The sequence below is a fragment of the Cebus imitator genome, unplaced genomic scaffold (assembly GCF_001604975.1).
Source record: "Cebus imitator isolate Cc_AM_T3 unplaced genomic scaffold, Cebus_imitator-1.0 Scaffold217, whole genome shotgun sequence".
Classification (NCBI taxonomy): Eukaryota; Metazoa; Chordata; class Mammalia; order Primates; family Cebidae; genus Cebus; species Cebus imitator.
In genome coordinates this window covers 2,330,130-2,352,582 of record NW_016107532.1, presented here as the reverse complement: position 1 = coordinate 2,352,582, position 22,453 = coordinate 2,330,130, and the positions used below count along the sequence as shown (strand labels likewise).

Here is a 22,453-nt window from a genome sequence, read left to right as displayed (position 1 = left end):
AAAAAAAAAAAAAAAAAAAAAAAAAAAAAAAAAAAAAAAAAAACAACAACAAAAAAAACAACCCACTGTCCTAGGCCCTGATGTTTGCAGGCAACTAAAAAAGGAAGTGGACATCCCCAGTCAGCTTTGGTGTGCCACGAACAAGTCATGGGAACATAACCTAATTTTCTAAATGGGTTACTAGGCACTTAGAGCAAAACCATGATGCCGAAATCCTGAGTTCAGCAAAGGCTCTGCCTTTCTGTCGTGGAAGTGTCCATACCAGGCTGCTGGGCCTTGGGGTCCCCAGCAGTTTCCTGTCTCCAGGTCTTGCTGTGGGTGTCCACGTGTGGTGAAGGTGTGTGTGGCGCTGGGCGAGCTCTGTCTGGGCCTGGCACAGCATGTGGTCTGGTAGCTGCTGCTTCTCCTCTGCAGAAGTGCGGCCCAAGCACCCTCTGGGGTTTCCTGCCTATACCCAGCCTGAAGTGCTGGGAGTGGCTCACTTTCTTCTAACCTTCAGGATTTCCCAGCAGCTGACTGGGAATTGGTAGAGGGAAAAGGGATTCTATTAGTCCGTTTTCACGCAGCTGATGAAGACACATCCAACACTGGGCAATTTACAAAAGGGTTCTGATGGACTCACAGTTCCACGTGGCTGGGGAGGCCTCACAATTGTGGGGGAAGGTGAGAGGCATGTCTCATGTGGCGGCAGTCAAGAGAAGGGAACTTGTGCGGGGAACTCCCTTTATAAAACCATCAGATCTCGGGGGACTTACTGTCACGACAATAGCACAGGAAAGACCCACCCCCATGATTCAATTATCTCCCACTGGGTCCCACCCACAACATGTAGGAACTATGGGAACTACAATTCAAGATGAGATTTGGGTGGGGGCGCAGCCAAAACATAGCAAGGTTGTCCCAGAAAGGGTGTAGGATCTGAAACCCAACTCGGCGTGAGGAAGTATGCTTCTCAAGGTGGCCCAGTTGGGTGGAAGTGGCAGCCAGGCCATCTTTCCACCAGGCCACTGGAGTTGCAGCTGAGCCCCCTGCCCTGGCCAGTCCCCACCCTCCCTTCTTGCCTTCTTGCCACTGCATCTGGTTCTGAACAGATGGGCACTCCCATTTTGTGTTTATGATAAATATGTAACAATGTAGTTTTGTGAGAAGCGTTTGCTGATACAGCCTTCCAGCAGATGCTGCAAACTGTGGCCTGGGGCAGACCTCACCTCCAGACAGGCCCCGAGGCAGGAGAGGGCACTGGCCCGTAGCTGGCCGCAAGCTCTCAGGTCATGCCTCTGCCAACACAGGACACAGGGATACTTTTCAGCGCCTGGCTTGCTATGCAAAATGAGACACAAAGATGGACCAGGAGGCTTCCCACCTCAAGGGATGAGGGCTGGGCCCAGTTATCTAGGGAAGCAGTAAGGTTCTCTGCTTTTCCACCACCCAGGCCTCCCCTGGTCTAAGGCAGGATCTCCTAGCTTCAGGGCACTTTAAAGATACCTCAGTGAGACTGAGTGGGTCTGGATAGGGCCTGGGCATTGGTGATTCCCTGGGTGAAGGGAGGACCCCGGCAGTCTCTGGAAGCTTCTTTGTGTTAGGAAAAGCTCTGGGCTTGACTCTGCTTGGAGAGTCAAGAACCACAAATCTTCCCTCAGCCTGTTTCTCCTTCAGCAAAATGGAGTGGAAATGCTGTACCTATGTCCCGGGGTGGCTATGAGACCCAAAAAAGACAGTGTTCTGGAAGGTTCCTGGTGTGTTGCAGTCCTCTAAGAACCTGAGTCAGAGCCACGTTGAGTCTCAGCTTCTTGGTTCCTTCTAACTCATCCATGTGATGGCTCAGGAAGGATGGGCAGGGTCCTGCCCCCTACTCAGAAAACACCATCCTGGTCCCAGGGATCCCTGCAGTGTTGGTCCCTATTTTCCTAGTGTGCGGAGCAAAATTGCTAACGGTGGGGCACACCACCAGCCTCCTGGGTTCTTTTCAGTTTGGGGGATTTTTGGACATTCCAAGGAATGTCACTTTTTTCTTTAAAAACACTTCAGAGGCCGGGTGCGGTGGCTCACGCCTGTAATCCCAGCACTTTGGGAGGCCAAGGCGGGTGGATCACGAGGTCAAGAGATCGAGACCATCCTGGTCAACATGGTGAAACCCTGTCTCTACTAAAAATACAAAACATTAGCTGGGCATGGTGGCACGTGCCTGTAATCCCAGCTACTCAGGAGGCTGAGGCAGGAGAATTGCCTGAACCCAGGAGACGGAGGTTGCGGTGAGCCGAGATCGCGCCATTGCACTCCAGCCTGGGTAACAAAAGCGAAACTCCGTCTCAAAAAAAAAAATAAAATAAAAAAATAATAAAAACACTTCAGAAAACATTAACACAAATATTAAAGCCTGTATTAAATAGTCTTCCAAGAAAATACAGTAACAAGCCAGGCACAGTGGCTCATACCTGTAACCCCAGCACTTTTGGAGGCCAAGGTGAGTGGATCAATTGAAATCAGGAGTTTGAGACCAGCCTGGCCAATGCAACAGAACCCCGTCTCTACTGAAAATGTGAACATTAGCAGGGCGTGGTGATGCATGCCTGTAATCCCAGCTACTCAAGAGGCTGAGGCAGGAGAATCGCTTGATCCCAGGAGGCAGAGGTTGCAGTGAGCCAAGATCACACCATTGTACTCCAGCCTGGGTGACGAGTGAAACTTTGTCTCAAAAACAAAAAAAACAGTAATAGAGAAAAATTCTTATTTCCAAGTAGTGACCTGAAATGAACAAAATATGCATCTAGCTTAAATGGGAGCCTGGTTTTCTCTATGCCCGTTCAAGCCCCCTGCATTAGGACGCCTTCACCCCACATCCGTGGATTCCTAAAATTATATGAAAATGGCCGGGCGCGGTGGCTCACGCCTGTAATCCCAGCACTTTGGGAGGCCGAGGCGGGTGGATCACGAGGTCAAGAGATCGAGACCACCCTGGTCAACATGGTGAAACCCCGTCTCTACTAAAACTACAAAAAAATTAGCTGGGCATGGTGGCGCGTGCCTGTAATCCCAGCTACTCAGGAGGCTGAGGCAGGAGAATTGCTTGAACCTGGGAGGCGGAGGTTGCGGTGAGCCGAGATCGCGCCATTGCACTCCAGCCTGGGTAACAAGAGCGAAACTCCGTCTCAAAAAAAAAAAAAAAAAGAAAAAAAAAAAATTATATGAAAATGGCAATGTGTGTGTGAGTGTGGGTAGACATTGCACACATGGTTTTAGTTTTACCAGATGCTCAAAGAAGGGAGAGAATGACATTGTTGGCCACTTCAGGGTTATCAGGTATTATTAGGCACTACTCACTTCTCCAGCGAATGCTTTCTGCTTCTGAGTTTCCTGGTATTGTTTTGGACTCCTGGCTATGTCATGTTTCTCTACTTTCAAAAGGGCTTCGGCCAGGCACGGTGGCATGAACCTGTAGTCCCAGCTGCTCAGGAGGTTAAGGTGGGAAGATTGCTTGAGGCCAGCCTGGGCAATATCGTGAGATCCCCATCTCCAAGTAGATAAAGTCATTAGACAATCCCCATCCTAAATCATACACCCACCCACCCACAAACAGGCCTTTGTCACGTCATGTTTTGTGGCCCGCCTGCCAGCACTGCCCGCCAGCACTGCCCACAGTTGCTGCCACCTTGAAACTCATCAGTCACTGGCAAACAGGAGGAATGTGTGTGGCTTGTGTCTGGGCATCAGTGGCTCTGGGAGACATCCTTGATCTTCTCCAGCTTCTCCTTCCACATTTTCCTTTGCGGTCTGGCAATATGTCTCAAAATGTGCATGCCTTTTGACCTAACAGCTCCACTTCTAGGACCCACTTACACGTGTGTGACATGTTCATACAGGGTTATTTGTCCCTGTTGTTCATACACACCATTGCCTGTAATCAGTAAAGGCAAGAGCAGCCTAAACGTCCAGCCACAGAGTAGATGCCTTTTGGTACATCCACGGGGATGGAATACTAAGCAGCCTGTGTATATATGTACTCACACATGTGTTTATATATGAAATATCTCTGGAGGATCCACAAGGAACTGAAAATGATCACTGTCTCTGGGGAGGGCATCTGAGTGCCTGGGAGGCAGGTCAGGGGAGGAGTGGGCACAGGTATTACCATTTGGAAGACACTAAAAACAGCTCCTGGTTAGGTGTGGTGGCTCACACCTGTAATGCCAGCACTCTGGGAGACCGAGTCAGGTGGATTATTTGAGTCCAGGGGTTTGAGAGACCAGCCTGGGCAACATAGTGAAACACCATCTCTATTAAAAATACAAAAAATTACCTGGGTGTGGTGGTGCATGCCTGTAATCCTAGCTACTCGGGAGGCTGAGGTGGGAGAATCACCTGAGCCCAGGAGGCTGACGCTGCAGTGAGGTGAGATTGAGCCACTATACTCCAGCCTGGGGGACAGTTGGCAGGGCTTGTCTCCCTGGCACTTTCTCTCACCCACCCTCCCTCTTCTCCTTGCAGATTGAAACCCACAAGCTGACCTTCCGTGAGAACGCCAAAGCCAAGACAGACCACGGGGCAGAAATCGTGTACAAGTCTCCGGTGGTGTCTGGGGACACGTCTCCACGGCACCTCAGCAACGTCTCCTCCACCGGCAGCATTGACATGGTAGACTCGCCCCAGCTCGCCACGCTAGCCGACGAGGTGTCCGCCTCCCTGGCTAAGCAGGGTTTGTGATCAGGCCCCCAGGGCGGTCAGTAATCGTGGAGAGGAGAGAGAGTGAGAGAGTGTGGAAAAAAAAAGAATAATGACCCGGCCCCCACCCTCTGCCCCCAGCTGCTCCTTGCAGTTCGGTTAATCGATTAATCACTTAACCTGCTTTTGTTGCTCGGCTTTGGCTCGGGACTTCAAAATCAGTGATGGGAATAAGAGCAAATTTCATCTTTCCAAATTGATGGGTGGGCTAATATTTTTTAAAAAACACTCAAAAACATGGCCACACCCAACATTTCCTAGGGCAATTCCTTTTGATTTTTTTCCCCCCTCTGTGTAGAAGAGGGAGAAGGAGAGGCTCTGAAAGCTGCTTCTGGGGGATTTCAAGGGACTGGGGGTGACCACCACCTCTGGCCCAATCCAGGGGGTGTCACAGAGGCGGCGGCAGCAACAAAGGATATGAAACTTGGTGTGTTTGTGGAGCCACAGGCAGATGATGTCAGCCTTGTGTGAGTGTGATGGGGGTGGGGTGGGAGGCCGAGGCAGGGGCTGGGCAGAGGGGAGAGGAAGCCACGTGGTGGAGAGGAGACGCTGATCCCCTCCGTGCTGATGGGAGGGCCAAGGCCTCCGCTGCCTGCGGCATCTCAAACCGAGCGGTGCCTGTCCTTTGTGGCTGGCGCCTGCTACGGGCCGGTGTGCCACCCCCTGCTGGGCAGCCTGTGGGAGAAGGGACAGCGGGCAAGAGGAGAAGGCAGGTCGGCGGGAGGGTGGTGCCCCATGGATGATTTCCTTGGAGAAGACTGACCTTGACATCTGAGGGCGCTGGCCTCTTCCTCCCTCTCTGCAGGGTGGGGGGGGCCTGAGCTGAGGGACTTCTCTCTGCTCCACAAAACCCTGTTTTATTGAGTTCTGAAGGTTGGAACTGCAGCCACGATTTTGGCCACCTCACAGACCTGGGACTTTAGGGCTAACCAGTTCTCTTTGTTAAGGACTTGTGCCTCTTGGGAGACGTCCACCCGTTTCCAAGCCTGGGCCACCGGCATCTCTGGAGTGTACAGGGGTCTGGGAAGTGGGTCCCGAGCCTCCTGTCCTTCCCATGGCCACTGCCATCACCTGTCTGCCCCGCCGTGCCACTGTCTGCCGTGAGAGCCCAGTCACTGCCTGTACCCCGCATCATGTCACCATGTCCTGAATTCCCAGCCTCACCACCCACTTATCAGTAATGACCCTGGCTGGCTGCGGGAGGTACCTACTCCATACTGAGGGCAAAATTAAGGGAAGGCAAAGTCCAGGCACAAGAGCGGGAGCCCAGCCTCTCACTCTCAATGCCAGTCATCCAACTGGTGTGTCCCTCACCACGAATCTCATGACCTGATTCCGTTCCCTGCCTCCTCCTCCCGCCACAGATGTGAGCCAGGGCACTGCTCAGCTATGACCCTAGATGTTTCTGCCTTGTTGACGTGGAGAGAGCCCTTTGCCCCCAGAAGGCCTGGCCCCTTCCTGTGCTGAGTTGGCAGCAGGAGGCTAGGTGTCCTGGTTGTCAGTGATGGCACTAGGACAGGCGGGCAAGGCACCCAGGGCAGACCCACAGTCCCGCTGTCTCCCGCTTCTACCCCAGCTTGTAGCTGCCAGGCTCCCAGACAGCCCAGCCACTGCTCAGCTTCACATGCATAGAATCAGCCCTCCACACCCCCAAAAGGGGAACACGCCCCCTTGGAAATGGTTCTTTCACCCCCCCAGTCCCAGCTGGAAGCCATGCTGTCTGTTCTGCTGGAGCAGCTGAACATATACATAGATGTTGCCCTGCCCTCCCCCTCTGTACTCTGTTGCGTTGTAGTTGGATTTGTCTGTTTATGCTTGGATTCACCCAGAGTGACTATGATAGTGAAAAGAAAAAAAAAAAAAAAGGACGCATGTATCTTGAAATGCTTGTAAAGAGGTTTCTAACCCACCCTCACAAGGTGTCTCTCACCCTCATGCTGGGACTCAGCTCCAGGCGGCCAGTGTGGCTCCACCCTGCTGGGGCCTCCCAAGTTTTGTAAGGCTTTCATCAGCATCTGCGACCCAAGAGACCAGATTCTAGCATCGAAGGAGGCCCTTCAGCTGTGAAGGCCTGAAGCACAGGATTAGGACAGAAGCAATGGTGTCCCCCTCCTGACTCCCCCTCACTGCTCTGTGTCAGGGCAGAGAGGTCTCGTGGCTGGCCTGGCTTGCAGCATGAAGATGGTTCTCTCTGGTCACAGCCTGAAGTCCCACCTCCTGCATCACAAGAAAAAGGAAGCCAGTGCCAGATGGGGGGATCTGTAGCCCCCAGAAGCTCCGTGAGCCTCAGTCCACCCCTCAGACTGGGTTCCTCTCCAAGCTTGCCCTCAGAGGGGCAGCCCAGCCTCCCACCAAGGGCCCTGCGGCCACAGCAAGGATTGGGATGAATTGTCCTGGATCTGCTCCAGAGGCCTGAGCTGCCGGCCCGAGGAAGGATGACAAGTCAGGAGACACTGTTCCCAAAGCCTGGACCAGAGCACCCTCAGCCCGCTGACCTTGCACAAACTCCATCTGTGCCCACAAAAAAAGGGAAGCCGCCTTTGCAGAAAATTGCTGCCTGAAGAAACTCAGCAGCCTCGGGCCCAATTCTGCCACTTCTGGTTTGGATACAGTTAAAGGTAACTCTGAGGGACTCAGGAGTCCAGGGCCTCCCTGAAGGCTGGCAGCTTCATGTGCAGCCAGAGCTTTCCTTGCAAAGTCGTCTCTGGGCCCAGAACTCTCCACCAGGAGTCTCCCTGCAGTTTGCTGAGTCCCAACAATTCTCATAAGCGAAGGGATCTGAAAAGGAATTGTGGGGTAGAGATCTGGTGGTGGGTAGAGACATGCCCCCTTCAATACTGCCAACAGTTTTGGCTGCATTTCTTCCTGTACCTCAGTTCGTCGCCCTGAAGTTCTTATGCCCTGCTCTTAAGCACCGTGGGCCTTATATGGAGGGCTCTGGAATCTTCTCCTTGTGGGGCAGGCTGTTGGGGCCAGCCTAAAGATCATGGTTTACTGTGGTCAGTGCTGGCAGATAAATTGCAAAGGCACGCTGGCTTGTGACCTTAAATGAGGACAATCCCCCCCAGGGCTGGGCACTCCTCTCCTCCCCTCATTTCCCCCACCTGCAGAGCCAGCGTCCTTGGGTGGGCTAGATAGGATATACTGTATGCCTGGCTCCTTCAAGCTGTCAACTCAATTATCAATAGTTCCATTTAAATTGACTTTAATGGTGAGACTGTATCCTGTTTGCTATTGCTTGTTGTGCTATGGGGGGAGGGGGGAGGAATGTGTAAGATAGTTAACATGGGCAAAGGGAGATCTTGGGGTGCAGCACTTATACTGCCTCGTAACCCTTTTCATGATTTCAACCACATTTTCCAGAGGGAGGGAGCTGCCATGGGGTTAGAGGTCCTTGGGGCTTCTCTTTTCCACCAACAGGCTTTCCCAGACAGCTGGCTAGTTCCCCATTCCCTCTCCAGCAAAGTGCAGGCAGAAAGGCTTGTGTAGGAATATGGACATCTGGTTGCTTTGGCCTGCTGCCCTCTTTTGGGGGTCCTAAGCCCACAACCATACCTCCTTAAGACCATAGCATCCTTCCCTCTAAGCCATTGGCACGTCTGTGCCAACTCTCACACTGGCTCCAGACACACAGCCTGTGCTTCTGGCAGCTGAGATCACTCACTTCACCCTCCTCATCTTAGTTCTCCAAGCAAAGCCATGAGGTCGGGGCGAGGGCAGAGGTGATCACCAGCGTGTCCCATCTACAGACCTGTGGCTTCACAAGGCTTCTGATTTATCATCTTCAGCTTTGAAAAGGGTTACCCTGGGCACTGGCCTAGAGTCTCACCTCCTAATAGACTTAGCCCCATAAAAGTTTGCAGTGTTGAGCAGGACAATTTCTGGCACTTGCAAGTCCCATGATTTCTTTGGTAATTTTGAGGGTGGGGGGAGGGACAGAAAATCATCTTAGCTTAGCTTCCTGTCTGTGAATGTCCATATAGTGTATTGTGTTTTAACAAATGATTTACACTGTTGCTGTAAAAGTGAATTTGGAAATAAAGTTATTACTCTGATTAAATAAGGTCTCCATTTGTGGACTCCAAGGACAAGAAAGTGATATAGAATGTGTTTTTTAAAAGTTCTTTCCTACCCACCCTTAGAGAATTTAGCTCACAACAGGAAATGACAGTATTAAAAGCTGGACATGAGGATTAACAGCTCTCTTTGGAGTGCTGAAGGTGGGAGTTCTCAGACTTGTTCATTTGCAGTTGATTCTCTCTTGTGGTGCTGGCAAACCATCCTAGTCCAATTCACAGGGTAATACAGTGCCTTGTGGCTGACCTCACAATGCTGCACTCAGTTTGCAAGACCTGTGCCAGTTTATGCAAACCTGACAAGGTTGGTTGGGGATGAGGATGTGACAGCTTTCGTCCCTGAAAATTTAGTCCGGAGGCCTGAGGCTGGAGCAGAACACCAAGCCAATTAATTAGCTAAATAAATGGCTTAGATTCCTGTTTGTTAGGTTTACAGAGCTGCCTTCTTCTTTCCTTTGGTGCCTTATTATAGACTGAAGAATATTTCTACTAAACTAAGATAGATAGGGATACCAGATAGCATCTTCCTAACAATGCTACAAAGAAAAAAAAACAGTAATCCATCATATTATTCCTTAGTAACTATGCCAAGGTCATGACATTGAATCCTTAAGCGTCTCAGTTTCAAAATATTACTTTTCTTGCTCTTCCTGATGTGTCTGCCACTGCAGGCAGATGCTTAGGTAGAGCAGATTTTAAACTGCAACTACAGAGGCAGCAACAGGCCAGCAAAAGAGAAATGCTATCTTAGAAAGCATGACTTTCAGAGCCACGAGAGAGCCTCACTGACGACTGTTTCAGCTTGACTGCCATGCTGAGAGAGTAGAGAACCAGCCGTGCCCACTTATTCATCTTGTACAAAGAAAAGCACCTACCAGCCTAGGCTACACAGTGAGACACAGTCTCTACAAAAAAAAAAAAAAAAAATTAGCTGGGCATGGTGGTACATGTCTATAGTCTTAACTACTAGGGAAGCTGAGGTGGGAGGATCTCATAGCCCAAGAGATCCAGGCTGCAGTGGGCCAAGATTGTGCCACTGCACTCAAGCCTGGGCAACTGAACAAAACCCCACCTCAAAAAAGAGAATCAAGCACATAGCCTCCTCAGACGAAAGATGCTATAATCTCAGCAGGCAAGAACCAATCCAGGCACTATGCAAATTATGTATCTCACCGACCCCCACCAAACCTCAAAAAATTTAAAGGTGAGAAGTAAAATCTCCTTTAAAGAGTAATTTAGAATAGATACAAAATGTTAGATGGCTGACCGCACTAGAAGGAACATTAAGAGACAGTGGATTAACCGCTTTCACGCAACAAAAAGAAAATGGAGATAATCAGTTGCAGATCGCCTCTCCACCTGGCACCCCTTCCCCTCAGTTAAAAGCCATCATCATCCTCTCTCTGGTGGCCATGAGATGAACCTGCAGTGTTCCCACAAGACAGAATGGAGATTTTCCAAGGTATAAAGCAAGTCAGAGTACTCCAAAGAATGGCGCCAGAGAGCCAGCTCCAAAGCTGCCAATGCTACCATGCACACCCAGTTCAGTAAGCCCAGAAAGGCCTGGTACACAATATTCTGTAACTTTTTTTTATTATTTTTTTCAATTTTTCCTTCTTTTTTTTTTTTAAGCACTAGTCTGTGCTTTGCGAACAGAATCAAGACATTAACAAAGATCAGCTTCTCGGAAGAAAAGCATTTCTATAGAACAAAGACAGCTACATGTTTCGCTGCCATTACACAGCTCCAAAGCAGGAAAAGAAAATATTTACAAAATACAAGGTTTTTTTTTTCTTTTTCTTTTTTTCAATGCTAAAAGGGTTATTCAGAATTTTCAACCTTATAAATAGAAGAAGCACTTTATGCATAGGGATATGGTGCATTATTGTATTTTTTTTTTTAAAGAAACAATGACAAACCCTTTAACTTGCAAACAGAAAAAAAAAATCACTAATGTTGAAAATTGTGAAAAAACCCCAACCATTAAGCAGTTGTCTACTATTTTTATACGATTACAAAATGGCCAAAAAAAAAAAAAAAAGTCTTCTTCCCCCTCCCCCTTTTTGGTGATGTGATCATACAGGAGACAGGCACAAGGTTAACAGAGAAGGGTGAAGAGGGGACAATGGGAACCACAGCTAGGACCAGACAATGTTCCACAGGCAAGGGGAGCATGAAAAGACTGAGTGGAATCAACACCGACAGGGATCTGGGTGTGAAGGAAACATGGCAACGTCAATCAGAAAAAAAAATCACACAGGGAGATGGCTGCTCACTTCCCACAACCCCCCGTCTGCGGGGGAGTGAGACTAGAGGTTAAGTAGTCCTAGCCCTACCTTTAAAGATCAGGACAGATGGTAAAGACATTCCGACTGGAAGGACAGGTTGTGGGTGTGTATGTGGCATGGGGGAGCAGACAGGGAAGGGGACCAAGGGGCAGGATGAGGGGAACCTGAGCAGCCACAGCCAGGTTACTGCAGTTTAGGAGTCAAAACAGAGAAGACCAAATGCAGAGGAAACAAAAATAGGTCTAGGGAAAGCTGCTCTGCTGGCTGAGCACTTGATGAGAGCTGGTGGGGGTGCTCCAGCACGAAAAACCAAGGGGGACCCAGCCAGGAGGGCCACAGCTGAGCCAAGCCACAGGTGGGAGGGGAGAGGTAAGAGCCCAGAGCACCCTGCCCCATCCCACCCTAGCTCAAGAAGGCCATGCTCAACTGGAGCGCTCTGCCCGCCAAGCTGGTCTGCCCTGCCCACAGGTGCGAAGGAGGGGGTGGTCATCTAAGATCAGTAAGTCCAGTGATTCAACAGTGCAGAGGATGTGCCAGGACCAGGCCAGCAGGGTCTCATCCTGAACTTCTGGTTTGCCAATGGGAGGAAGTGCTCAGGTGTGTGACAAGAAAACATGGAAACAAAAAAACAAAAATTAAAACAAGAAAAAAAAAATACCAAAGTAGGATCTAAGTTCCTTAAGTTCACTAAAAACTGTGAAAATTTCCGGCATATGATGTTTGAATATCAAACGCAGAGATTTCTGAAGCTTTAATGCCAATAGTTAGTGAGTCTGCTTAGATTCTTGTCTCCCGCTCATCTGTGAGTCGGGCGCTGAGCTGTGGCTGCTACTGCCAGATGCCGACTCTTGAGGGGGACGGTGGGAGGCGAGGTGGGTGCCGCCTCAGTCTCCCGGCCAGTCTTGCTGCCTGAGGTGCGCCGAGTACAGCGGGCTGCTCGCTCCTGTGCATCCAGCTGGTCCTCACACTCCGCCTGGGGACTGTGCGCCAGGGGGAAGGTCCGCCGTTCCCAGGGCTGGACAGACTGTAGGCAGACAAGTTGCTCTGTGAGGACCCAGTTGCAGCCAGCCTGCTTCCTGCTCCAAGGCCCTGCCATAAACCTTGTGGCCTGGAGCCTAGGACCAGTCTATCTAGAGTGCCCCAGATAGTCTGGGAACACCCCTCATAGGGTGAGAACCTTTTTAACAATGATCAGTACAGTTCCACTGGATGCTGAGGAGGTCAATTTAAGTGCAGACCCTTGCCCCTTCAAAAGGGAGGAGGAGATGGCTTATGATATAGATCCCTTTTCAGCAGGTGCTGCCCTTCCTGGTTCCATCCCTAACCACACCAACCCCACACAAAGGCTGTGTCCCTTACCTGTTCATCCAGCCCCAGCTCTGGCGTGGAACAACGGGTATCCTCGCTGGCCAAGTGTCTTGGAGTGTCCCGAGCCATAGGCGTGAGGGGTGCAGAGTGCAGTTCCGGGCTAATGGGGCTCCTAGGGGACTGGCCATGGACGTATTCCGACAAAGAGTGGCTACTGCTGACATCAGGGGAGGCAGGCTGGGGGGTGGAGGGGTTGGCACTGCCCAGCTGAGGGGTTGTCCGGCCGTCTGATGACCTGTAGGACCTATACACCAAGGAATGCAAATCTGAGTGCCTGGGAAATATTTGTTTATGGGGGTAGAGGACATGAAAAAAGCATCCCCACTGGAGGGGCTGATGTGAACGAAGACTAACAGATTTTCCTTAGGATCCAGCAATTCCCATTCTTCCCACTACTCTCTGGAGGGGTAGGTATAAAACATCTACCATTCCAAGAAAAAACCATGGCTGAACAATGCCAGGGTGAGTCCCTATCAAACTGCCTACTGAATTCAGGAGATCAGGGAGATTAGCGGACTTTGAAAACTGTAGTCAAAGAAAAAAAAGTAAAAATAAGAGCCACTAAAACTTTCTACTTGAGAATCCCGAGGGTTTCTGCCACTGTTAACAATAAATGGAGATTGGGTAGTGATGGACATAAGGAGAGAAGTTCCTTTAAGTGGCATCACAAAGCCACTGTGCACTGTCCAAAGGAAGGTTAACTTATAGTGGGCCCTTCCAAGCTCCCCTGGTTGAATTACCATGACCCCCCAACTGGCACAGATCACGGGAATTTATCAGAATTGAACAGTGACTCCTCAGCAAGGATCTAGCACTTAGCTCCTTATACCTCCACTAGTTCCAACAAACACCAAGGAACTTCTGAGCACTTTCCCACTGCCAGTAGACGAATATGATGACCAACTTAGAGAGAGCAGCAATTCCAGACTCAGGTAGGGTCCGCACTCCCTGTCTACCCTCTCTCCACAGGCCCTGGGGACCCATGCCTGCCCCATCACCTGCTGCCTCGCCGCTGGGGGGGCACACTCGTGGTCCACAGCCACCGTGCCCTCTCCATCTCCTCACATTTGGCATGTAGGGCGGCGAAGGCTGCGTCGGACAGGTCCTCAATCTGCAACAGAGAAGCTTTATCAATCCCCTCTTTTCTCCTAGAGTTAAGAACCAGTCCCACCCCATTCTAGGCTCTTCCCAGTCATGACAGGAATACAAGGAGCTTGCACTTGACACCCAAAGGTCTTGAGGCCATCTAGGGTGTGTGCACTCGTGTGTTCTTCTAAGAGAAGGACCATGCCATTACCTCCTCATTCTCCTCATCAGGACTCCCCTTCAGAGACTGAAGATCAACCTCCCGCCAGCTGCAAAATCAAGAACGGACAATCATGAGATAGCAAGCAGGCTGCAACTCAGGGCAGGGTCAAAGTGTCCATGCAAGGATGAGAATCCTGCACCTGCGTGACACTGCTCTCTGTTGGGCAGGCTCTGCCCTACCACAGCTCCATCTCCTTACCCCTCAAGGCCTGTGAAATTGGCCACCTACTCAAATGCCTGTGAAGGCCAGAAGTCAGAGAAGCGGCCTGGGGTGGGCTGAGGCTGAGACACTGTGACAAACTCAAGAAAAGAAACCTGTTTAAAGGGGACCACCACTGTCCAGGACCAGCTGATTGCTCCCATCTGGAAATGCATCATAACCAGGGCTGCCTCATTTTCTGTTTGGCAATAAAAGCTGGAAACACAGTTTTATGTGAAATCCTGCTTTGATGTTGACAACAAATTCGGTATTTTAAAACGTACTGTATGTGTTGACAAAAAAACCTGTCTCTAGACCAGTAAGTCAGCGGTCTACCAGGTTGTGACTGCTAGTTCGTTTGGTGTATACCTATAATGGAATGAGAGAGAACTATATACAGAAATAATTTTGCTCTTATCAGATAAAGAATTTCTTTTAATGAGAAGAAAGAACCAAAGACTAGGGCTCAAAGCTTGGTCAAAAGAGAAGAGGGAAAAGGCAATAGCAGGAAGAATGGGGAGAGGAGCCAACTATTCCGAGCTTCTACCTGGGAGTAAGGATTTCCTTGTATTGCAGTTTCTCTACGCGGGTTGTTGCAGCAACAGACATTGGGATGACAATGTTGTTAATATCAAATGAGCTCTCTCCCCTTCTCCTCCTTACTGGCTGCTGCTGTAAGATAAAAGTTAAGTTTAAAAGGGAGGCACAGTTTTATAGACATCAAATTATTCATCCAAGACTTAAAGCAGGATCGCCAGTAACAAGGCATCTGGGTCCCTGGGTTAAAGCTGAGTAGTGACCACAGCAGCTGCTCCCACCTAGGAGTCAGATTACAACAGCAAAAACCTCACAGAGAAATACTAGGAAGTTGTGAGGAGTTATTCCCATTCATAAGTCCCACTGGTCACCCTCTTCCTTCATGGACTCATGTGTAAAGAGACTGGTTAAATTTCATAGGGGTGGGCACCTGGGATCTTAACTGTTGGGGTTCCTACTCCATATACACCTCTATTAACCCCCTCTCTTTTTAAAATCCTCGTTTCCCTCCTTTATCCCCATTTATGACTCAGACTCATAGTGGCCCTCCCCTAAAAGCAGTGCTTGAAATCTTATCCTGAAAGATGCCCAAAGGATAGGCCCATCTCAATAAATCATCTAACCTTGGTTGTCATGAATGCACCTCCTTCCCGAATATCTGAACTCTTCAGCTAAGTGTGTACCCACCATCTGCTGAGTCTTTATGTGATTTCCCCTCTTTGGAATTATTCTTGGGGAAAGAGTTGAGAGCTTTCTAGCTGTATCAAAGAAGATGGAGGGAAACTGAAGAGGAGAACCTGACTATACCTCACATTCCTGGAGAAAGGAAATTTGCTTCTATAGGAAGTTGAGAAGACCAAACTCTTAGAAAAATAAGACTTCCAAGGATCCAATATCAGAGGGAGAGGTAGACATCTACAGTAGTTGGGAGACCACTGAAGTAAACGGCTTAGTCTCTTAGATGGAAGAAAAAGTCTACTAACTGCTGCTGCCCAGGTAGCTAATACCCTATCCTGTCGGAGTCTGACTCCTAAGTGGGAGCAGCTGCTATGGTCAGTACTCAGCTTCAACCCAACAACCCAGATGCCTGGTTATTGGTGATCCTGCTTTAAGTCACAGCAACTGAGCTGTGAGAGGCCAGAGGGAAACAGTGGGATAACAAACACGTTCCCATGGCAACAAACAGCTGAAAAACCCCTAAGAGGCTGCATTTACACCTAAACCACCAAGTGTGGATAGCCCACAGGGAAGGGGTTAGTGGAGGATGGAGTCCCCTACAACTAACCACTCTATCCTCTGTTCCTGAAGGGTGAGGTACCATTTATTCATCCTTATCATCTTAGGACATTCTCAGAGAATGTTAAAAGTCAGTGCTTCCTGGGCCAGAGTTTCAGCCACTGTCATTTATAACTGCGGATGACCAATTCAATTTCTTTCTCCATCAAATCAGATGACTGTCAATGACCTTAGAAATTTACTTAACTAAAACGGTTGAACAGACTTTTGGGAATCTTGGCTGACTTGAGTTCTGCAGCTGAGGATTAGTGATCTCATACTCAAAGGCCTCTGCCACTGCCACTGCCACAGTTCTGCTGAAATTATACATCCCACTATAAGAACTGCATCTTAAGAAAGCCTTAAGAGAGATAGCCTTCCCATTTATTGCTCAACAATAAATGTGAAACTGCTGGCACAAACAGGTATATACTTTCCCTGAATCTTCTTGGGCTTGTTGTTAGTACCTTCAAGAAAGAGAGACTAGAGCAAGTTGTGGGATGGTTCAATGGGCTCTGTATTTTAATCTCCACCTAGACACCCTAGACACCCACTGCCCCCCATTCTGTCAGCTACTCATTTGGTCTAAATCAACTACTCTCCTCCTATTTAGAGCCTGAGGTAGAGAGCAGGTGATAAGAATAAAACTGGTTTCCAAGCTTGCTTGTGTATCAGAAGCAAGATTAGGAGTATTAAAAAAAAAAAAAAGGCAGGGGGGTTCTAGGACTCCCACCCTCTTTTATAAAATCAAAATATTCTGTTTGTTTGTTTAATAGATGAGGTCTCACTACGTTGCCCAGGTTGGACTCAAACTCCTGGGCTGAAGAGATCTTCCTGAGTAGCTGGGGCTATATGCATGCACTCTCACACCCAGCAACAAATCAGATCTTTAGAAGTGTTTGTTTGATTGGTTTTATTTTTTTAAAACTACTGAGGGGATTCTAATGCAGCTACAGGCTTGTGGGAAGCACTGACACAAACACTCCCTCTCCTTCTCTACCGTTTCTCCAGTGTCCTCTGGCTTCTTTACTTGATTTTAAGGACAGCTGGCCCTCTGTATCCATTGGTTCAACCAATTATGGATTGAAAATATTTGGGGGAAAAAATTTTGTCTGTACTGAACATGTACAGATTTTTCTTGTCATTAGTCCCTGAACAATTAACAGCATAGCAACTATTTATATAGCACATACACTGTATTAGGTATTGTCAGTAATCTGGAGATGATTTAAAGTACATGGGACTTAAAGCATGTGCATAGGTTATATGCAAATACTATCCCATTTTATATTAGGGATGTTGAGCAACTATAGATTTTTGCTATCTATGGGAGGTCCTAGAACCAATCTCCACCACAGATACTGAGAGCCTGTTTTATCTGGCCTATCTTCTTTCTTTCTTTCTTTTTTTTTTTTTGAGACGGAGTCTCGCTGCAACGCCCAGGCTAGAGTGCAATGGCATGTTCTCCACTCACTGGCCTCTGCTTCCTGGATTCAAGTGATTCCATTGCCTCAGCCTCCTGAATGGCTGGGACTACAGGCACATGCCACCATGCCCAGCAATTTCTGTGTTTTTAGTAGGGACGGGGTTTCACCATATTGGCCAGGCTGGTCTCAATCTCCTGACTTCAAATGATCCACCCACCTCGGCCTCCCAAAGTGCTGGGATTACAGGTGTGCGCCACTGTGCCTGGCCTATCTTCTTTCTTTTAAATTAAATCCAGAGTCTTTGAGAGCCTCAGGGGTTAGCACAGTGCTACACATAAGATTTTTACTCAATAAATAGTAAGTAAAAATTTCAAGTGATCCAGGGCTGTTATAATTCTCCAGACACAAAAATACACTTAAGTACTCACCAAGTCCTGAATCTATGAGTTCAGATTTTCTATCAGGATTAGTCTAGACTCTCTTTTATATAACTTTGGTTATCTGAAACCCTTTGCTGCTGGATAACTGAATATGTAAAGAATGCCACACACATATTTAGATAAAATTTGTGGGTGAAGGAGGTAGAGGAGGAGGAAGAGCAAAGAGACCATTTGGAAAAGATTGATTTGTAAGAGCAAAGAGTGAACAATGCAAATTCCTACCTGATCACAGGAGCCTAGTGAGTACATTTTGTGAGCTTAGAAGTTTCCTGATCTAGGCTCTGAAGGAACTTCCTAGGTTGCCTCTGCAATACTCACCCAGGCTTAGCCTGTGTAGTGTAATGGTAAGAGAGCTGGCTCTGCAGTCAGACTGCCTGAGTTTGAATCATAATTATAACCCTCACAAGCTGCCTTGACAGTTCTCATGCATAAAAATGAAATCCACAGTACCAACCTACTTCTCAAAAGGCATTATAACATGTAACACATGTAAATCACTGAGCACTGGCATGTAGTAAGTGTTCAATAAACATTACAGTTGTGGAGTTTTACTATCACCATTACCATTATAATAATTATTATACAAAACAATCTTACAGTAGGTACATAGCAGCTACAGGTATATATGTGCAAGAGGGCATACTTGAGGAATTAAAATATTAGAATGAAATTAAAGGAAATGTATCTGGAATAGCTGTGCAAACTGCTTCCAGATGAAGTGTGGTACTGTAAAATATGGTGTATGTATGCCAAGTGTCCTGCCATGGGGCCTGTTGGATCTACCTGCTCTGTGTACCTAAAAAGCACAGACTCTGCCTTCTCCCTTCCCTTCTCTTCTGGTACCCTCATGCCCAATGTTTATTCTCAGTACTCCACCTCCACTCACCCGGAGAGTAAAACCAAGGAAGTCAAACACTGCTTCCAATGCCCATGGGAATCTCCCCTCTACCCCTCCTCTCATGTTTACTTCTTGGGCCAACAGGGTTAGGGCCATGAAATTGTTCAGTCCTGTGTGAAACTTAGTCCAACAGATCTCGAATAGTCACAGGTCACCTTAAGAGTTTGTCCCTGAATCAAGCTTTCTATGGATGGCTCAGCATAAATCCATCTCTACTGTGAAAAACAACTCAAGAAAAACAACAGGAGGTCAAGTACCATGACTTTGACTTTAAAATGGTACATACACACATACACAATGATGAGCTGAGTTCCCATAAATGCCCTGGTCTTTATAACCCACCCTCTACGCTGTCCTCTGGAGCCACTTGAGTGAGCTGTGACCTGCAGAGGGGGTGTCCGGCCAACCCCACACAGGTACTTACCGATGTGCTGGCTGTAACCTGTGAGCTAGAGCTAGCGGGTGCAGGGGAGTCTGAGGAGGTGGAGAGCTGTCGCACCAAGGGGCTGTGTGGAGGATGGTGGGTGGCTGCCAAGTAGCTCGAACTGCTCATGTCTGTGTGATGCTTCAACACTGCACATGTCAACAGAAAAGAGAAATACATGGTTATCTTAACCAACGTTACTTCTAACACAAGCTTGGAATGGCAGCAATGCACACTAAAGGTAAAAAATGTTTTCTACGCCTAGAGGATAAAAAGGTGAAGCACACTAGTTGTGGGAAGTAGGGCAAGGCAGAAGTTGCTGTAGCAGTTAAGAAGCGACCTGCATTTAGAAGCAGTAGCGTCCCTCTACTCTGCCTTCCTAGAAAGTGAAGGACAAAGCTGGGGGCAATTAAGAGAAGCCTAGGCTGCCCCAGAAAGCCCTGAGCAGGTGCAGTTGCAGGTAGAGGTGCCACGGGCCTGGCCCTACCTTCACTTCTCTCAGATGAATGGTCTCGCAATCTCATTTTGCTGTGGTTTGGGTCATGCACGGGTGGCGGTGGGTTGAGCAAGCGCTCTGCTTTTGGCGCTGTCACTCGCTCCACCATGGGCACGGCCCCCATATCGTCTAAGTGCTGCCTGTGGGTCCTGTCAGGCCGGGTTTGGTGATGGGACAGCTCTGAAGAGGGGAACAGAAAAAGAGCTGTGAAATATGTTCTCTCAAATATTTTCTTATTTGAGTTTCAAGTTCTTGGTTTCTCTCTAGGCCAATGCTATATACCCAGGGCAGCAGGACAGTCCTTCAGGACTGAAATTTCTAGTAAATAGCACAATGGCTAGGATAGGCACAAGGAGCCCAGAACCAGAGAAACATGACACCAGGATACAGAAGACAGCCTGCACGTACATGAACCCAACGCCATCCCATTGCTGGGTGTTCACTGAGCATTTTGGGTTTTGCCCCAAGATCCATGGTGTCTACAACAGCTCCCAAAGTCCATCTGAGAGCATCCAATACAAGCAGCAGCAGTCACTGTGAGCTGAGTTTGTATCAGTCAACTGCCTCTCCCAACCCCAACATGCATGCAAACTACACATTTGAGAATATAAAAGGAATGAAAAATCACTGACACTCTGGGGAAGTTCCTGGCTCCCTGACACTTACTGGCTGTTGTTAGGAAGGAGCTGACCAATTTGTGCCTGTCCTTACGAGCTGGATCTGGCAGACTGCTCGGCATGGGTGATCTGTGCTTAAGCGATAACTTTTTGGGAGGTTTGATTTTGTCAAAAGGCTTGTTCTGCCACTGAGATTTCAGCATGCTCTGGAAATGCAGGCTTGTGGGAACATCTGCAAGAAACATAAAATGCTACAGGTTAGTCCAAATACCTGGCCTCTCTAGTGTTCAAGGTCTACACCCCACCCTTCTTTAATTTGCCCAGTGGCCTGACACTTGGCAGGGAAGTGCTATCATATGGAAGATCTGTTTATGTGAACATTACTGAAGGTCATTTTTCTATTTGCAAGCAGGTCACCTGTGCTTTTTACTTTCAAGTCCCAAGGGCAAAGAAACAAAACAAAACACCTTTTTGTTTTGGTTGATGGGAGTTTTTGTTCTTGTATCCTTGTCTGTTGACTTTATTGGTTTGAAAATTAACATCCTGTTTCTATTCTAGAGATTTAAAAGCATATTTAAGCCTACTTCTATCAATATAGAGTTAATCAGGATGCAATTCAACAATATTCACTGTCTATCTTATCAGGCACTGTACTAAGTACTACAGCCTCTCTCCAAATAAGAACTACTACCATTCTCCTTCCTTCTGCTGCCGCCCGGCCAATTCCCATCATGAGACTATTGGGGATTTTTAGCTGGCTAATGTTCAATATCACAAATCAACATCTTTTGAACTGAATTATTTTTTATGTTGTTTCTTATCTTTCCATTTTCTTAGATTTTTCCCAAGAATGTATCCTTGAGTAATTCCTTTAGGAAAGGAATTTCTAGATTTAAACCATTTTCCTCTTAAACATTTAAAGCTATTCTTCCATGTATTCTAATATCCAGTGTTGTCTAAGAGGGAATCATTTTCTTTCTTACTTGGTGGTGGTCTGGTTTTCAACTTTTAAGCTTTTGCAAAAAACAACAACAAAACTTGTGGTATTACACTGACTCTATATAGATCAACTTAGAACTTCTGTCTGTTCTGCCATCAATACTGAATCTTTCAATCTACTGATATGGTCTCTCTCTTTCATTTAGGTTTGTCTTGATTTTCTCTTGGCAGTGTTTAGTAATTTTCGACATACAGGTCTTAAATCTTTGTTAAGTTTATTCCTAAGAATGAATATTTTCTGATGGGCAGAAACTGGAAGAGTCTGCAGGGCTCAGAATAAGAGAGGAAGATGAAGAAAAGTTTGGAACTTTAAGAGATTTGTTAAATGGTTTTGACCAAATACTGATAGAAATATGGACAGTGAAAGCCAGGCTGACGAAGTCTCAGATGGAAAGATAATACCTTTTAAAATTTCCATTTCCAGTTCTTCATTATTAGTACACAGAAATACAATAAATTGCTATATAATGACCTTGTAGCCTGTGAAATTACTTCGTTATAGCTTTCTCTTGTTTATTCAGTAGGATTTTCTACAGACTTAAGTAAATCGTCTACTTTCTCATCTGTTTTATTTATTTTTTTTTGAGATGGAGTCTTCCCCTTGTCACCCAGGCTAGAGTGCAATGGTGTGGTCTCAGCTCACTGCAACCTCTGCCCCCAGGTTCAAGCGAGTCTCCTGTCTCAACCTCCCGAGTAGCTGGGATTACAGACACCCACCACCATGACTGGCTAATTTTTGTATTTTTAGTAGAGATGGGGTTTTACCATGTTGGCTGGGCTGGTCTCAAACTCCTGACCTTGTGATCTGCCCACCTCAGTCTCCCAAAGTGTTGGGATTACAGCCGTGAGCCACCAAGCCCAGTTCCAATCTGTATTCCTTTTTACTTCTTGCCTATTACTCTGACTAGAACCTCTGGTGATACAATTTTTATATTTTTCTTTTTATGTTTTCAATATTCTGACAGTTCACCACCATGGATACAGGTGTGAATCTATTTTCAGGCTTCTTCAAAGCTTTCCAGGAATATTTAAATCTAAAGGCCAGCACATTTTTCCTCACTTCCCAGTTCCTCCTGCTAATCAGTTACCACCTGGGGCATGCTCAAAAGTTCCAGCCAGAGTCCCTCTCCACTGCTTCAGAATAGAATGAAACACCACTACTTGAAGGAAGAAGGCACCGGTGGGGTGAGAGGACAGGAAAGGAAAATCTCACCTAGCTATTCCAAAATGAGTCCAAATTTAATACCCAGACAAATGCCCAGGTCCTATCACTACTCCTTCTGCCCTTTAATTCTGGGTCAAAAACCTCTAAACAGCTCCCGCCTCACAGTAACTTACTCCTGGCATATGCTTTCGGCTGTTCTTTTTTTTTTTTTTTTTTT

The 22,453-nt window shown here is 47.6% G+C and overlaps 2 protein-coding genes across 18 annotated transcripts in view; one reads left to right on the top strand and one right to left on the bottom strand.

Moving 5' to 3' along the window:
• Positions 1 to 8,779, top strand: part of MAPT (microtubule associated protein tau) — a 130,404-nt gene extending 121,625 nt beyond the window's left edge. For all 11 annotated transcript variants that reach the window (XM_017549298.2, XM_017549297.2, XM_017549292.2 and 8 more), the window contains one exon: positions 4,486 to 8,779. In XM_017549298.2, coding sequence (XP_017404787.1) covers positions 4,486 to 4,701 — 216 coding nt within the window. In that variant the 3' untranslated portion in view covers positions 4,702 to 8,779. The remainder of the gene's footprint in view (positions 1 to 4,485) is intronic.
• Positions 8,780 to 10,371: 1,592 nt separating this feature from the next.
• The window catches only part of KANSL1 (KAT8 regulatory NSL complex subunit 1), a 215,256-nt gene continuing 203,174 nt past the window's right edge, over positions 10,372 to 22,453 (bottom strand). For 4 of the 7 annotated variants that reach the window (XM_017549282.2, XM_017549283.2, XM_037745983.1 and 1 more), the window contains 8 exons: positions 20,122 to 20,304; positions 19,447 to 19,635; positions 18,960 to 19,108; positions 14,506 to 14,630; positions 13,749 to 13,806; positions 13,450 to 13,562; positions 12,443 to 12,695; positions 10,372 to 12,107 (listed from right to left, as the gene is read on the bottom strand). In XM_017549282.2, the coding sequence (XP_017404771.1) occupies positions 11,880 to 12,107; positions 12,443 to 12,695; positions 13,450 to 13,562; positions 13,749 to 13,806; positions 14,506 to 14,630; positions 18,960 to 19,108; positions 19,447 to 19,635; positions 20,122 to 20,304 (1,298 nt within the window). In that variant the 3' untranslated portion in view covers positions 10,372 to 11,879. The remainder of the gene's footprint in view (positions 12,108 to 12,442; positions 12,696 to 13,449; positions 13,563 to 13,748; positions 13,807 to 14,505; positions 14,631 to 18,959; positions 19,109 to 19,446; positions 19,636 to 20,121; positions 20,305 to 22,453) is intronic. The other 3 variants (XM_017549285.2, XM_037745984.1, XM_037745985.1) reach the window with 3 other exon arrangements.